The sequence below is a fragment of the Eucyclogobius newberryi genome, unplaced genomic scaffold (genome assembly GCF_026437365.1).
Source record: "Eucyclogobius newberryi isolate DKJ021-1_F unplaced genomic scaffold, fEucNew1.0.hap1 SCAF_17, whole genome shotgun sequence".
Lineage (NCBI taxonomy): Eukaryota > Metazoa > Chordata > Actinopteri > Gobiiformes > Gobiidae > Eucyclogobius > Eucyclogobius newberryi.
In genome coordinates, this window is record NW_027315801.1 from 32,268,858 (window position 1) to 32,285,812 (window position 16,955).

Here is a 16,955-nt window from a genome sequence, read left to right on the forward strand (position 1 = left end):
AACCACTAAGCAAGTTTACCAAAATAAAGAACCTTTAAATGTACTAAATCAGCTTTTTCAAATAAATTTCTAGTTAACACACTTCCAAATACTTTTTATTCAAACAAACATTGGGAGATTTTAAAAGCTCAACAAAACATTTTAACAAAGAACAACACACAACACATTTTTTTTTCAAAAATAAAATAATATGGTAAAGTTAACACTCATATTCCAACTCAGAACAGTTCAAGCTCTGGCTTTTCTTGCAAGACATCGTTGGATGAATGCCTCTTCCTTCCACTCGGCCGGAGGAAGCATGTAGGTTCCATTATGGACGAACAGGATGGTCATCTCCTCAGCGTACTGCAGGTTCTGGAGCAGCTGGAGACAGACCATACATTCAGGATTAACACTAATGTAAACATACAATTCTATAGAAGTGCAAAGATTTACAAAATATAGATTTAATAAGATTTAATAGATCGATTTGATAAAATAAAAGGAAAACAATCTTTTTTCTCACTTTGGGTGTGATAAAGAAGTACTGGGATGTTGCTCCTTTACATGCAGTTCGCACCACAATGTCAAATACTCGTCTCTCATTTACTGGATCCATTCCCTGCAACAAGAACACACATTGTAACAAACATGCAGCTTAATAGTGTAGTGTTGATTGTCTGTACCTGGTTGATCTCATCGACCACTCTGAAAGGGCATTTGTTGAGCTCCTGTAGGGCCATGAGGTAGAGCATTGTGGAGACGCTGCGCTCTCCTCCGCTCTGATGATGAGCGGTCAGCTCATGGAGCTGTGTACTGCTGTGAAACTTCACACGAATCCTGATCCCGTACTTGTCATACTCTTCCTAAAGATAGAACATTGCTAGCACAATAGTGTTGTTGTCAGAATAACACTGAAGCAACATTTCATACCTCATTCTCTGAATGCAGATCCACCTCTCCAGCACACTGCATGGATCGGAAAAAGTCACTAAACTTGTCATTAATTTGTTCCACCAGCTGCTTCAGAGGGTTCAGCCAGCGCTCTTTAGCCTGAGATAGAACATAGACATAAATATGTAAGTATGCAGAAAAGGTCACTTAATAAGTACAGAATAGTGCCACAGTAAAAAGGCTGCACCTCTGAAATGTTCTGTCTGTATTCTGTCAGACCCCGAGTTTTTTCTTCAAGTTCTTTCTCCAGGTGTTTGATCTCCTGCTCCCGTCGGTTGTACTCATCTACAACCTTCAAACCACACAATTCATTGTAACACTAAATGTTTGATGGTAGAAAAGTGTACAAGCACTTCTATGTATGAGAAGCCATAAGCTTCTTTACAACCGGATTAAGCAGTGACACTACAACAATCATAGGCATTTCTTACATTTTCACTGAGTCCAGTGAAGCACTCGGCTCTGGATCTTTCTTCATTCAGCAGAGCATCAATCTCATCCACAGTGTCAGGATATTTACCAAAAGCCTGTTAAGATAAAAAAAAAAAAAAAAAAAAAAAGGTCATGGCCATTTATTTGATATTTGTTGAGTTTAAGTATTTGGACCGTGGCGTAAGTTTTGTTGATTAGCCTGTGTATTAAACAGTTTAACACACAAGCTAAAAGACTCTCAGCTTTAAATTAAAATAAAAATGTTATCTGTAAGTCCTTGTGAAATATGTATTTTTGGGGCATTTGATTGTGTCGTCGCCCCCTGCTGTCTCTAAGTTGAACACCATCCTTGCAACATTTGCTGACCCAAACGCAACTCTCCTGAGAAACCCTGGCTCCTTTTTGTAAAAAATGTTTTTGTGTGCGAATATACCATCTTATTATTTTGCCAGGCAGCTCCATCGCCAGAGTTACTTAATTCTTCTTAAATAAAAAAATTGCCTCAAACAAAAATGTAGTCTGCATTTTAAAAACAAACACGTCACAGTCCAAATACAATGGATCCAACTGTAGTTCTTGATCTATACAAACATTGCGCAGGTTTTCAGGTAAAGATTGGTCCAGCGTCATCCGACAGATTTCTTTGGCTCTTCTCATCATGCCTTTGCACTGCTCGGTCAGCTGGATCTTCCTCTGATCCAAACGATTAAATCTTTGCTGCAACACAAAGTATTGGACAACACAGTGACAAAGATTAGCACGATATCACATGACTAGAGATCGACCAATATGGGGAATAATATTCATGTTTATCAAACTATTTTAAAGTCTTGATTATGTTCAACACATTTTAAAACAGACTTGATCCGTAGTTTAGAATAACAATTAGTTTATAGTATAGTATAGTATAGTATAGTATAGTATAGTATAGTATAGTATAGTATAGTATAGTATAGTATAGTATAGTATAGTATAGTATAGTATAGTATAGTATATAGAAAATATAAGTACCAGCCAATGCTTTCCACATAACATCTTAACTCAATCCTTAACCCATCTTATCAGTTAATGCCATTGATCTACTGTTCTTTACCATTAGCGGGAGAATGTATATTACTCTATACATGTTATAAAAGAGCAGATACTGTTGTCAAGTGTCGACTTACTTCAGTGGCTTTGAACGCGGATATTGCTTCTCTGTAGTCGCTCTCCAGCTGCGCCTTCTCCGCCGTCAAGCCCACCGTCTCCAGGATGAGGTAAACCTTCTCCATGGTCAGCGTGGCCCTTTGCTGCAGACACAAAGGTCATTAATGTCTCGTCTTTTGCCTTTGCTCATTTTGAAGCGTACCTTCATATTGGCCACCAAAGATGCCACAATGGACACTTTTTGGACATTGACAGCAGCAATTTTCTCTTTAGTCTCTTCTTCAATTTTCTGCAGGTCAATCGTACTGTTCTCCATGTGCCTTAAACTACAAACAGAACAATGAACAAAGATGTCACACATTACATTTTACATGCATCTTACCTGTCCTCTTTGGTGCTGATTTTCTGCTCCAATTGCCTTTTCTTTCCTTTTTGTTCAGAAAGCTTCTTCTTCTCAGCCAAAAGCTCATTGTCACGGTGATCTAATGCTGAGGCTTCTTTCTGCAGGGCTTTCTGACGCTCTTCGATCTCTTTCATTTTAGATTGACATGTCTATACAAAGAAAGTCAGTGTGTGAATTGTACGATTTAGAAATCAAACATTGAATTTGATTTTTGGCTAAAAGCTTGAAAAGCAGGGAATTGAATAGAATGACTAAACAAGTAACATAATGTCTTAAATTACAGCTGTTATGTGTCGTCTTTATCAGTTTTTGTGATTGTAATTTTTTTTCTGTTGTGCCTTGTGAGCAAATTGTGCTCTACAAATAAACTTGCCTCGTCTTCTCAGTACGGTTACTTTTGAATGTTCTCACCCTCATTTGTTCCTCCAACTGTCGTTTCTCCTCACCGTCCACGGCTAAGGTCAGATACTGAGACGGATGAACTGCAGAGTTACTGGTGCTGATTTTGTTTGAATAAATGGACTTTTTGACCTGATACCGCTCCTCTTTGGTGTACAGTACTTTAATGTAAGGCTCCTCAATGACCTAAAGGAAATAGACAATAACTGTAACTCTCATCATTATTTACATTTAATTAGTAGTGTACAAATATACACCCACTGTTTTTATCATGGATTTTGTCTGCTCGTTGCCCACTGGGACGTCATGGACTCTATACTGTTGACAAAGGTAACTCATGACATCTTCAGGGGCATCAAACATTTCACGGAGGTAAGAAAAAAAACCAAACCGCCTGCAAAGGTAATGAAATGTCACTAAAACTTTATAAATGCAAAGCAACCGACACAAAACAAGAGTCATACCTCAGCGATTCAATGTTTCTGGAAGGGTTTAGATGAGCACGAGACTCGTCGGGCGAACTAATGGAGTTTACTCTCAAGTTCATTTTATCACGGACCTGTGAGCATATTCATTGTTATTGGAATTCATCAAATGGTGTGTCCTGTGTGCACTTTTTGACTCCTGACCTCAGACATGAACTTCTCCATGTCGTCTTTTCTTTGGAAAACAAAGGCGCGCAGGTCATGGAAAGCGATGTGAGCTTCTACGTACTTTGCAAAACGGGGGTCCCTCACATTGATCTGACGAACATATGAAATAATTCAACAGACACAGGCACATTACAATGTACTGGTCTTCGGATTTGACATTAAAACTTACCACAAGCATCATTGGCTCGTGCACATGTCCTTTAAACATCTCTTTGTGCTCTCGGAACCACAGCAGAGCAGCAAAAGTGTCTTTGTGTCGATTACGTAGCTTCTCCTCCTTCGCGTTCATCATGTTGTTCATGTCTTTGAGCTTCTTCTCCGACACTGAGTGCAAACACAATGTAAATGATGGAACGTGGCAGTAGTAGAGTGACAGTGACAGTGGCAGTAGTAGAGTGACAGTGGCAGCAGTAGAGTGACAGTGGCAGTATTAGAGTGACAGTGGCAGTATTAGAGTGACAGTGGCAGTAGTAGAGTGACAGTGGCAGCAGTAGAGTGACAGTGGCAGCAGTAGAGTGACAGTGGCAGTATTAGAGTGACAGTGGCAGTAGTAGAGTGACAGTGGCAGCAGTAGAGTGACAGTGGCAGTATTAGAGTGACAGTGGCAGTATTAGAGTGACAGTGGCAGTAGTAGAGTGACAGTGGCAGCAGTAGAGTGACAGTGGCAGCAGTAGAGTGACAGTGGCAGTATTAGAGTGACAGTGGCAGTAGTAGAGTGACAGTGGCAGTATTAGAGTGACAGTGGCAGTATTAGAGTGACAGTGGCAGTATTAGAGTGACAGTGGCAGTATTAGAGTGACAGTGGCAGTAGTAGAGTGACAGTGGCAGCAGTAGAGTGACAGTGGCAGCAGTAGAGTGACAGTGGCAGTAGTAGAGTGACAGTGGCAGTAGTAGAGTGACAGTGGCAGTATTAGAGTGACAGTGGCAGCAGTAGAGTGACAGTGGCAGCAGTAGAGTGACAGTGGCAGTATTAGAGTGACAGTGGCAGTAGTAGAGTGACAGTGGCAGTAGTAGAGTGACAGTGGCAGTATTAGAGTGACAGTGGCAGTATTAGAGTGACAGTGGCAGCAGTAGAGTGACAGTGGCAGCAGTAGAGTGACAGTGGCAGTAGTAGAGTGACAGTGGCAGTATTAGAGTGACAGTGGCAGTAGTAGAGTGACAGTGGCAGTAGTAGAGTGACAGTGGCAGTATTAGAGTGACAGTGGCAGCAGTAGAGTGACAGTGGCAGCAGTAGAGTGACAGTGGCAGCAGTAGAGTGACAGTGGCAGTAGTAGAGTGACAGTGGCAGTAGTAGAGTGACAGTGGCAGTAGTAGAGTGACAGTGGCAGTAGTAGAGTGACAGTGGCAGCAGTAGAGTGACAGTGGCAGCAGTAGAGTGACAGTGGCAGCAGTAGAGTGACAGTGGCAGTAGTAGAGTGACAGTGGCAGTAGTAGAGTGACAGTGGCAGTATTAGAGTGACAGTGGCAGTAGTAGAGTGACAGTGGCAGTAGTAGAGTGACAGTGGCAGTAGTAGAGTGACAGTGGCAGTATTAGAGTGACAGTGGCAGTAGTAGAGTGACAGTGGCAGTAGTAGAGTGACAGTGGCAGTAGTAGAGTGACAGTGGCAGTAGTAGAGTGACAGTGGCAGTATTAGAGTGACAGTGGCAGTATTAGAGTGACAGTGGCAGTAGTAGAGTGACAGTGGCAGTAGTAGAGTGACAGTGGCAGTAGTAGAGTGACAGTGGCAGCAGTAGAGTGACAGTGGCAGCAGTAGAGTGACAGTGGCAGCAGTAGAGTGACAGTGGCAGCAGTAGAGTGACAGTGGCAGCAGTAGAGTGACAGTGGCAGTAGTAGAGTGACAGTGGCAGTAGTAGAGTGACAGTGGCAGCAGTAGAGTGACAGTGGCAGCAGTAGAGTGACAGTGGCAGTAGTAGAGTGACAGTGGCAGTAGTAGAGTGACAGTGGCAGCATTAGAGTGACAGTGGCAGCAGTAGAGTGACAGTGGCAGTAGTAGAGTGACAGTGGCAGTAGTAGAGTGACAGTGGCAGTAGTAGAGTGACAGTGGCAGCAGTAGAGTGACAGTGGCAGCAGTAGAGTGACAGTGGCAGCAGTAGAGTGACAGTGGCAGTATTAGAGTGACAGTGGCAGTAGTAGAGTGACAGTGGCAGCAGTAGAGTGACAGTGGCAGCAGTAGAGTGACAGTGGCAGCAGTAGAGTGACAGTGGCAGCAGTAGAGTGACAGTGGCAGCAGTAGAGTGACAGTGGCAGTAGTAGAGTGACAGTGGCAGTAGTAGAGTGACAGTAGCGTTGCAGAGCGGCCTCACTTTTGTACTCGGAGAACAGGTTGTCCCTCTCCCGGCGCAGGTCGCTCTTCTCCTCCTCGATCTTGGCCCGCTCCACCTGAATCCCCCTCAGCTCCACGTTCACCTCGTTGATCCTCGGCGTGACGTTGGAATGATCAGACACTTTGGCCAGTTCTGCTTTCAGGTCGTCGATGGCCTGGCGCGTGTTACTGACTCTTTTCTGATGGTCCATGACTTCGATTTGTTTGAGCTTCTGATTCTGTTTAATGTCCTCAATCTAAGAGAAAATAAATATGTTGAGTAAAGGATTCTGCACATGGAAAATCTCTATCTTTTTACATCTTTGTGTTTTCTGTCCAGATGGTCTTGTTTTTGCTTGGATTTGGTGGAGAAATCTTTGATGGCAAGTGTCTGAAAAACATGAACACAGTTTGACAAGTTAACATAAATAATACAAACATTAAAAAAACAATAAACTGAATAAACCTTAAATAAATCTTTACATTTTAATTGCACATTGGAATTCTGAGAGGTTGATGATATTCCAATACACCAATAATACAATATTTTTGAACATTTCTGACCTTGTTCTTAATCTGTGCATCTATCGGCTTCAATTTATCTTCTATCTGTTGTATTCTGTTCTTCGTTGGAGCTTGAGTTTGTTTCAGGGTGTTTAGCTGTCGTCGAGTCTCTTCTCGTTCTTTCTTCAGAACGTCCAGATCGGCTCGGGCAGTTTCATACTCCTACAAACACAACATTATTGTGGTTTATTAAGTACTATTATAAATGTTCATCTTTTTTCATTACCCACCACCCAAGGCCTCTTTTTCTCCAGCAGCTCAATCACATCCAGATGTCGTTTCTTCTCATAGTAGCGATTCACATCATGTTTGTTTCGTTCATTTCTCTGCTTGGCCTTTTCAAGAAAGTTGGCTTTTTCCTTTAAACCGTTCTGATAAAACAGAGCAGCAAAACAAAAAGGTTATGAAATCATTAAAAGTCACCATTAAGTTTTGATGCGAGTTTACCTCTAATTCTTTCTCTTTGTTTCTGAAGTTTTTCAGCTCACAGTGGTACGTGTACATCTCTGGTGGACCCACAGATTTCTCTGTCGCCTCCAGCAGCTCAATCTTAGACATTTTTGCAAACTCCCCAACTTTTTCCTACAAATTAAAATGAAAAAACACATGAAAATCTTAATTGGATATTTACTTCCAAGTCCAAACTGAAAAAAATATATAATCAAATACAAATATAGACAAACCAGTTGTAAATGCATCATCTTAAAGTACCAGAGTTGATGGGCAAGTAACAAACTACACATTTAAAATAAATATCTAGTCTGTAAATTTACCTGAGGAAGAAACTGGCAGAGGTTGCTGACTTGGATGCGCAGACTCTTGACTTCCTCCTCCACAGTTTTCTGGTTGCAGTGTTTACCATTGATCATCCACAAAGACTGATTATTTTCTACATGAATCTCTCTATTAATGACAACACTGCCGCAACGTTTGAACCTGTAAAAAGAGTTTGTAGTGTAAGTACTTTGTATTGATTGAAGAATACACTACAAATGGACAGAACTTAACAGTTTGATTTCGATGGATCCTTTGGGACATCCTCGCTTGACGTACAGCCCCACCTAACAAAAAGCAGGATTTACAAAACAACTACTTAGAACCAGAAAGACATTCATTCAACATTAAACATGAAATACAAAATTGTGAACTGAACCACACAATTTAATTATCATAAATCTCTATCATTCTATACCTTGTCTCCTCTGCCCAGCACGGCCGTCTTTCCAGCCAGACCCAAGCAAATGGCACACACGATGCTGGATTTACCGGTTCCATTGGCTCCAACGATCATGTTCAGGTTTGGTCCAGGGTAAACCACAGAGAAGTCATACGTTCTGTAATAAATCATCTTCAATTATTTTTCTAGACCAAAGCCAATATTCAGCATGGAATGTAGATGCACTGGAATGAGGAAATGCAATCAGATGTGGGTACTTTATAATCTATATTCATGCACATTATCATCTACATTTCAATATAGTTTTAAAAAAGGTACTACAAAAGGAGCTGATTAAAAGGAAAAAATAAGTTGTGTTGTATAGTTTCAAATAAGGGGATATTAGTAACATTTGTCTGATAATCAAGCCTAAACTTATACAATTAAAGACACATTTACACAGATTTATGTTGAATTGTCATAATATTGCTGCTGCTTGTCTTACTGCTTGTTACTTTACCTTTTATGTTCCAATTTATCTAATCTATTTATTGCAACGTTTCTTTTGGAATGTCTGCCACCCCCTCCTGTTATTCAAGTTCCTGTTTATAGACATTTAAGGACATTTCTTTTTTTGTTATAACCCTGAATGAAACCCACAAACACGTTTGACTAGAACATTCCACAGCATAGATCGTAGTTGAATTGAATTACACGTGCCTTTCCTCTACAAGTCACATATTTTGGATTCGTGGAGAAATCCTGGTGTAAAAATTGGAATGAGTTTCGGTTTCCGTGTCAACAACAACAACCCCCTGGCGCGTGGACGGCACCGAAAGCGACGTGATAATGCTTTAGTTTGTATTTCAATAACCTTGAACATACTGTGTACTCTATATACAAATTAATAAGCAGGAAAGCGTGTAGTTTGCGGCGTCGCTTCACGTTCGACTTACAGGAAGTTTTTCATAGTGATGCGAACTATGGAACCTTCCACGAAGCGTTGGTCTCCCTCCGGCCGATTTTTAGCCGACAGCGACAGGCCTCCGGACGCCTGTGAGCTGCCGTGTGCGTGACTGAGTCGCTTCTTTTTAGCCGGTTCTGCCATCTTTAGAAGAAATGAATCAACAGACAGCGTGGATCAAACATCGCCAACCGCAGCGCGCCAGCCAGATTGTTGTTGATTCCTGATTGGCTAGACGGAAGTCACGTGAAAGTAAACTGACAATGTCAATAAAAGCTAGAGTATACGCGATCCTGTGGTCTCCGTCATGTGCGGCGGCCATGTTGTAATTGTATAACGAGCAAAATTCTACTTGAAAAGGATAATTCCTCCGCAGTAATTGACTAAAAGTTTTAAATGTTTAAACAGGTGCCACAGTTTTAATATTCACCCTGAAAATATTGCAGGTTTATGTGTGTGTGTTTTTTACGATGAAGTAAAAAGTACTTAGAATATTTTAGTAAGAAAATGGCAGCTGGACCTGAACGTTAATACCGGTTGTCAGTGGGATTAGGTTCTATCTAGTGTTCTATATATCGAATTGAAACAAACCCATGTATCGCGAGATTTGTGAAACGGGACAGGATTTTCGCGTGAGCTTGTTATATTATCGATTGAACCCAAAATAATTATCCAATGGTTATTATGGAATGTTTATTAAATATGTCTTGCTTATCGACACATTTTTATTACATTCGTCACAACCAGTTGAAGTGGGGAAATGGCGAGTGATTTGACACCGAGAAACTTATTATTTTGGAAAACTATAAGGACGTTTTGTAGAAAAAGGGATTACACCGACATATAAAGAAGTTTTTAAAGATCAAAGCAAACACTGCTGTCGCAAGTAAAGCAAGAGAGGAATGCTGGAAGGAAAAATTGCTGAATGTGTAACTTCGTATGTAAATTCAAATGGAAAAAAGCAAAATTTGGAGGTAAAATTACTGAAAAAATATTTAATCAAATAAACAGTTATATAAACTAATTGACAATCTTTTACCAGGAAGGAGCAATGTACCAAGGACGTGGAGTCAAGTTAAAACCAAATACAAGAATCTACCCAAAGTACGATTGCAATTAGAGGGATAATTTGTCACCAGCTGGTACAGACAATAAAGTTTCTATTCATTTTTATCAAGTCAAGAATTAATCTGTAATCCCTTTGCTTTTTATAAATGTTTCAAAAGCACACCGGAGACGTAAGATGCAGATTCGAGAAGCAAATAAAGAAACACTTCAGGGATGTATCAAATCCTGCTTTTCACAGCCCACGGGAACTCTTTGTTCAGGGAAGTATAATTTGTTTCATTTTGCAAGTTGATCTGACACCACTACTATAACAGAATCCAAATTCATTTTCAGTTGTTGTAAATGGTTCAATGGTTGTAGTAGAGCCCCAAAACCTTGTGTCTCCACAAAAACTAAGACTAAAAAAGTTGCAACATGAGAAAAAGTATGATTGAAACATAAATTCATACAATTTCCAAGCTGAAACTATTGAGGTTTCGGGGCGTTTTTATTTTTTATTTCTATTTTGAGAAATTTGTTTGGTTTGATTGGTCTTTAGTGGCTATATAAAACGAAGGTGATGGATAATAAATCAATAATACTTGCTCAGTTACACTAGAAATTCACACTCCTCACATAAAGTTGGCAGAATTGATCAAGTCTGAATTGCCAAAAGTCAATAGGTTAAGAAGTATTATGAAGACTACTGTATATAAAGTGGTAAGAACACCAGGAGATAGAAACATGTTATCTAAAATCATATCAATTACAAATACTACCAAAACACTAAGAGCAAGACAAATGCTGTACAACACATGGCCTGACCACGGTTTTGTACTTATGGACCAAAGTTTGCGGTTTTGTACTGCATCGCCTTCTCCCACTTCTTGAATTGAGAAACTTAGCTTTCATCTATTATTTCACTTACTTATTACCCATATTTTTCAATCGCTGCTACTTTAATTATTGCATATTTAAGTATTTACGGTTGCTGCACGACCTCACGTTATACCACAACTCGCCTGTAGGAGTCACTAAGGTCAAAGGCCATCGTTAACAGTTCATTATGAAACAAAGCAATATACGCGTGGTCTCTCATCACTATTCATGCTTGAACAAGATTATTACTAAAGAAAGCCAATGAGAAGGTAAACGTTTGCATTTAGGCGTTGGTTTCAGTTCACGCTTATCAAATCCTTATAAACATGAGGCAACTCCTGGGCTAATGCTAACAGTGTAGCTCGTTAGCGCGGTCACTTGTGGAGAGATCAGAATCGCCTCTATACGCATTGTCCCGCGGTGCGACCAGGAATGAACCACGGCCGCACCAAGAACTTGTATATCTGATCAATTCATCATTTCTGACCACAGCCGGAGCGTGGAAAAGCTCTGGAAGCCGCGCTGCTGTTCAATGCCGCTAGTGAACGGCTACAGAGCGTTTTTTCTTATCATTTCTGACGCGAGCAGAGCCAAACTCGGGTCAAATCAAATAAGATCAGCGTGTAGGTTTTAAAACGACACATTCGCATCTCGCATTTACCCAAAACACTCAGACAAAGCACGTTCACTCACTCAAACACTCACCGACTCGCACAACATTCAAACAACACAATCAGCAACCGTGGCACGACGTTTCCGGGTTTGTTTTTAAACAGAATAGCGCAAAGCATCATGGGAAGGATATGCAAACTAGGGATGATGACGTCCTCTGCTGGTTTTATGCGGTAATGTAGTTCCTCTCCACCACAGAATAAATAGTAGTAATAAGCACTGTGTGTGGGGATATTATATAATGATGAGTCTCAGTTTTTTTATCATTTGGAGCTGGTTGGCTGCTGTAATACAACATAATAACAAAAGGCAAAAATAATAGTCTAAAATCTAAATAATTAAAGCAAAGACAGCAAAAGAGTAGACTATATATTTATATATAGACACTGTGAGGTACAAAAATACTGATTTTTGTGTGTGCAAGTAAAATAAAATTTATATTATATTCTATATAATATATAATATATATAGTAATATAAAATATCGAGGCTTTATAAAGGATAACAAAACCGAATACACAAAGGAGAATGATGACTTTGACAGTGGCAGTTTTTGTCAATTGTCTATAACAGATTTAAACAAAAAAAAGTATACATCCTATTGGAGTTGTGTTTACTATTTATGTATTAATTTTTTGTCTTGGTTTTAATTTTTTGTCTTGGTTTTAATTTTTTGTCTTGGTTTTAATTTAGTGTGAAACATACTAAATTAAATATCCTGTTCTTATGTGAATTATTTTTAATCCGATCTACAAACAAACAGCACCAATGTCACCAAACTCTATGGAACAAAAATAAAGGTTTGTGGGTCTTGATAGAGTTATCCCCATGACCTGTTGTATCTGTGTAGTGTGATCATGAGCAGCTCAGAGCCAACGTGACCTGAAACCTGAGAAACCCAGCACGGGCCACATATCACAAGCACTTTCCAACTTATATAAAATGCAGCAACCACAGCATGAAGCCAAGTCCAAAGTAAAATTGGACAAATCACTCATAGTTTTCCCTCTGGTGTCACTTGCCTCAGAGGTAAGGGAGCCTTGCAGGTTTGTTAAGAAGCATTTGTGTCAGCGACAATTAACTAATCTAGTGTCCTGTGTCCTGCAGGGGGCTGTAAGGTAATCTTGAATGGCGTAACAAGATTTCAGCTTCTACTATCACTACTGAGTATTGTTGCACACGCTCCTGTGCGAGAAGAACATGGAGGGCTAGGATCTGCAACAACAACACAAAGAAACAATGCTGAGCTGAGATGCTACAGAGGAAACAATGAGAAAATGTGACTTCTAAAATGGACTAAAGATTGGAGAGCCAATGAGGACCTCTGCCATGGAGGGAGGAAATGCAAAAAAAGTGAGTATGTTTTTTGTGCAGGTGAATAGCAGGTCAGTGGATGGTCTGGTAGCCATCTGTTGCAGGTTTGGGTGACTCTTTAATGTAGCCGAGCAGATTGTAAACGCTGTGTTGCTTGTGTTGGAAACTTGACTCCAAATCTATACGCTATACTCCACTATTGTAGGCAACATGAGCTCGATCCTTTTATTGACGTGTAGTAATATATTGACAGACAATAGAGGAGTCATGTGTTTTATAAAACGACTACAAAGCTTCTTTCTTTTAGCTTTGCGATTGTTATGTGAAAGGGATTGTACATTTATCAAATCAAATGAAGGTTATGAAGGGTATGCCTTTACATCACATTATATTATGAATAATGCATTAATCAAAACAAAGGATGATTCATTTGGAGAGTGAGGACTGAAATAGGTCAAAACAACTACAACATAGAACAATATCAAATCAGACGGACGCTCAACCATGCAAATTTAACACGGAGTCGTAAATGGAATCATAGATGCAAATACTCGACAGGTTGAGGGATTTGCTTCACAATGGCTCGTATCAGATCTAACTCGGGGCCAGTGCAGCCTCTCAGCAGGGGGCAGGAGCTGAGGGGGCACTGGAAACTGACTCCCAAATTACACCTAATGATCCATAAGTTTTGACTGGCAACTAATTGATGCAACACTGAACATGGAGGATTTGAAGTTCTCGTTATCAGATGAAGGGCTTTGCGGCAACAGTGGTCTCCCATCTGTTCTTTGTTTAATGCAAGTCTCCACTCCAGCTTATCTGGTTTCACTTTGCAGGCAGATATCGGTTTCAAGACCATGTCAAAGGTAATCGTCTCAGTTTCAAATCTTATTGTTAAACCACACAATTGTTTTAAACACTTTGTATGATTTTGGATGAAAAAATATATCTCAGAAGAGGATAAATATAGTCTAGAGTCTGGCCATCTGTCCAAAAAGCCTGAATCGAATTACACTACCTTTGTGCTCAATGTAAACAAAAGATGCTCTCCCTTTCACTGCTTATCTAATGAGGTGAACAGTATTGTAGAGGTGTTTTGGTAATGGTCAGGTGGCATTTTGAACTAGTCTTCTAATTATTATATTTTTCTCTTTTTCCAGAAAGTTGGATATGGGAATAACAAAAAAGGTGAGTACTGCATGTGTATTGTTGCCTTAATAACGTGAATAAGGACAATTAATAACGTGAGCATAAGATCACTTTTTGAAAATAACATAATACAAATACAAACCAATACTGCATATATCTACATCCATGCAAATATAGGCCACATTCCTGCTGCAAGTATCTGTTCATTTGCCCCATTATATACTACATGAATTTAGAAGTAGCACCAGATCGGGACTACTGCTGGAAACCAAAACAAAACAAAAGTTGCATTAAGAATCATTTTTGTGGCAATGTATTTCTCACTTCTTTGCTGAAAAGTCGGGCTTGTGACTTGCAGAACTGAATCCAATAAATATCAGTTTCCATAACTCACATTCAGGGCCTGTCTGACTTTGAGTCCATCAATATTACAAGTCCAATCTTACTAAGTGATATAATGGCTGCCACAGACCGCATTTGGCAAAAAGTCAAGACGTTCATTTTTTCATCATCCAGTTGCTATGCAGTTCCTACAGGCGCAGGCAAGGGCAACATCCACATCCTTCAACAATAACGGCACATCCTTTGCACTCCCTTAGACGCATGCCAGCTCGCAGCGGACCGCGACGAGATCTCACAGCCCAATAAACTAAATGGCGCTGTTTCAGATTTCCAAAATTTGCATCGAGAACTTCTCCTTGGCCATAAACGGTACAATAACGCACATAAATACTAACAAACAGCAGCATGTAAGATGTCATGAGATAATAATGTACGTGGTGGTGATGTGTTGGGCAGAGGGCTTCTGTTTGGGGTGAAGCCAGAGCTGAAGAGGGTCATGGAGCAGAGAAGGGGAAAGATCCACAGAGAAGAGGAGCAGGCGCGACTGGGACCCTCAGACCTGGAGACCGAGCTCCGGAAGAGGCAGCAAAAACTCAAGGAGGTCAGTCATGCAACATTGTACATCAAATCCATGTCTCTGTTGCAATTTTCAGTAAATTAACCGCTTGGTGAATGGGAACTTGGCGACCATTGATAAGTGAATGCACCGTATATAAAATAAGAATCAGAATCAGAAGTGTATTGCCATTGAACAGAACTCACAAACATAGGAACTTGTCTTGGTGATTCGGTGCAACATAAAGCACTGAACAATGAATAAGTCAAAAAGGTCATAATAGTGCGGCAGTGTTTCAGTGGCGTCTGCCCACAAACCCAATAGTTTCATCTCATCCCTGACCAGTGCATATGTGAGTGAAGGTCAGAGAGATTGAAGGTGCAGATGGTCAGCTTTACTGTATTGTAATTAGTTTGTTACTATTAAAATAAATGTATTGAATTGGCTTTACTGATAAACATCACTATTTCGGTATTTAGTCTACACTATTGCTAAGTTTGTCCATGACGTTTGTGTTTTTCCCCCAGTTTGAGCTCGAGGAGGTGAAGCAGCGAGAAAATCAGGAGAAGATCCCAGAATTTGTCCGAGTGAAAGACAATCTGAGGCGGACGCAGATGTCTGACCAGTGAGGCGTTGAGGCACCTTCACCACAGTGGCCCTACTGTTGAACAACACCCGTGCTGCAGGACCACAGAATTCTGCACATATAGAGATCAGTATTTTTATGAAAACGTTTTTACTCAGTCTTGTCTTAGCCCTGGAAATGAACGCCTCAATAAAGACCTTTCAATAACGACACCTGTTGACACTGAAGTTATACCTCAAAAATATATATATTTCTCTCTATGTCTTGATTGTACTCTGAAACTATTGGCTATAAATTCTCCAAAAAAGCCTTTCTTTTTTTTTTAAACAACTGTGTCAGGAACAGGAGATGAAAGTACTTTTTTTGCTTGTCATCGTTCTAGAAAAAGCTTACTTCAGACATCATTTTTGTAACAACAATTGCGCTGTTAAATGTTTATCGATATAAAGCAACATGATGAAGTCCTAAAACGGGACATGTTTTTGTACATTGATTGGCCTACACACAGTGATGTTTGTTTCTGTGCCCATGTGTTGTGGAAATAAAGACTTTAAGGTTTGCATAGGTGCCTTGTTTGGCTGGGCACTATTCAAAGTGTCCGCCACTGATTTGCAAGCGAGGACATGCGCACACTATTCGTTCACATGGCTGTAGGACTCGGTTTAATTAGCTGATCTTTTCATTCCATCACGGGACGGGGCGAGGAGCAGGGGAAAGCAGGGGCCATCTGGAGCGCGCCTTTCAGAATGTGCAGGACAATAATGCCCAAGGGCCCGGTTAAGCTCGGCACACATTTAGGAAAGTCAGTGAAGCCACCTGCTCGGAGGCAGAATGTGGGCACCGGACAGGTTATTTCACAAACACTGAGGCCATATACACATACACAAGGATTAAAAAATAATCCATCAAACCAAAAATGTTCTACGGCATTGATGGTCAACTCATCTTGTCGAGGATCGTATTAAATGCCTCATCATGTTGCTGTGACACAAAGTCTGCAAACATGAAATCCACTCATGCTCCGGCTGAGTGATGAGTGTGCGCCCCATGAGTACGTCACACATAAAAGGAGAGTGTAGCGAGTGCAAAGATAAAGCCGATGAAGTTTGTTTAACAGTCAAAGTAAAGCTGGATTTGGACTTCACCCCCTGGTCTGGATCTAAAAGTGAACTTAATCCCAGAGCCTGCCGCGGCTTTGTTTACTGAAGCAGATCCCCAGAAATCTAGCGCGTCAGTTGAGAGCTGGTGTGTTTTGCTGTTGTATTGAAGACTGTGCATAGACTATTCAATGATCATTCAGATTAGGTTATTCATTGGAGATGGTTGAACTCGTTACATTTCATTCAGTAACGTTTTCATGAATTTGAGCATCGTTTTCCATTCGTGCACCACACTTCTGCTCCTGCTTGAGCAATATTTGAAGTAACAGTAGCCTACTTTTAATTAGTAGTACTATTA

The 16,955-nt window shown here is 40.3% G+C and overlaps 2 protein-coding genes and 1 non-coding gene across 4 annotated transcripts; 1 reads left to right on the top strand and 2 right to left on the bottom strand.

Moving 5' to 3' along the window:
- Positions 1–191: 191 nt before the first annotated feature.
- Positions 192–9,134, bottom strand: smc5 (structural maintenance of chromosomes 5). Its single transcript, XM_072450093.1, has 24 exons — positions 8,946–9,134; positions 8,026–8,167; positions 7,842–7,894; positions 7,607–7,769; positions 7,281–7,415; positions 7,064–7,204; positions 6,834–6,995; positions 6,589–6,660; positions 6,271–6,526; positions 4,136–4,290; positions 3,943–4,056; positions 3,778–3,872; positions 3,575–3,707; positions 3,326–3,499; positions 2,894–3,063; positions 2,714–2,837; positions 2,532–2,654; positions 1,957–2,082; positions 1,365–1,460; positions 1,121–1,225; positions 913–1,032; positions 666–845; positions 506–601; positions 192–363 (listed from the first exon to the last, which is right to left on the bottom strand). The coding sequence occupies exons 1-24, from the start codon at positions 9,095–9,097 to the stop codon at positions 229–231; spliced, it is 3,222 nt and encodes a 1,073-aa protein (XP_072306194.1). The 5' UTR covers positions 9,098–9,134; the 3' UTR covers positions 192–228.
- A 2,129-nt stretch (positions 9,135–11,263) lies between these two features.
- On the bottom strand, positions 11,264–11,580 carry LOC140363645 (small Cajal body-specific RNA 2). The gene has a single exon (XR_011927161.1).
- An 820-nt stretch (positions 11,581–12,400) lies between these two features.
- LOC140363494 (protein FAM107B) lies at positions 12,401–15,612 on the top strand. Of its 2 annotated transcripts, none has more exons than XM_072450095.1 (5): positions 12,401–12,903; positions 14,025–14,052; positions 14,682–14,724; positions 14,812–14,956; positions 15,439–15,612. In XM_072450095.1, exons 1-5 carry the CDS (start codon positions 12,865–12,867, stop codon positions 15,538–15,540), a joined length of 357 nt encoding a protein of 118 aa, XP_072306196.1. In that variant the 5' UTR covers positions 12,401–12,864; the 3' UTR covers positions 15,541–15,612. The 2 variants fall into 2 exon arrangements, with proteins under 2 accessions (XP_072306196.1, XP_072306195.1); XM_072450094.1 differs by having other exon boundaries at positions 12,557–12,903; positions 14,613–14,724.
- The last annotated feature ends 1,343 nt before the right edge of the window (positions 15,613–16,955 follow it).

Excerpts from the sequence above, each read along its gene's own strand:
- smc5 (XM_072450093.1), bottom strand. The coding sequence starts at position 9,097 with ATGGCAGAACCGGCTAAAAAGAAGCGACTCAGTCACGCACACGGCAGC. Across the intron at positions 4,057-4,135 it reads ACGAGCCAATGATGCTTGTG|ATCAATGTGAGGGACCCCCG; the intron begins GTAAGTTTTAAT and ends TATGTTCGTCAG. Across the intron at positions 602-665 it reads TGGTCGATGAGATCAACCAG|GGAATGGATCCAGTAAATGA; the intron begins GTACAGACAATC and ends TTCTTGTTGCAG.
- LOC140363494 (XM_072450094.1), top strand. The coding sequence starts at position 12,865 with ATGAGGACCTCTGCCATGGAGGGAGGAAATGCAAAAAAA. Across the intron at positions 12,904-14,024 it reads AGGGAGGAAATGCAAAAAAA|AAAGTTGGATATGGGAATAA; the intron begins GTGAGTATGTTT and ends CTCTTTTTCCAG. Across the intron at positions 14,053-14,612 it reads ATATGGGAATAACAAAAAAG|ACGCATGCCAGCTCGCAGCG; the intron begins GTGAGTACTGCA and ends GCACTCCCTTAG.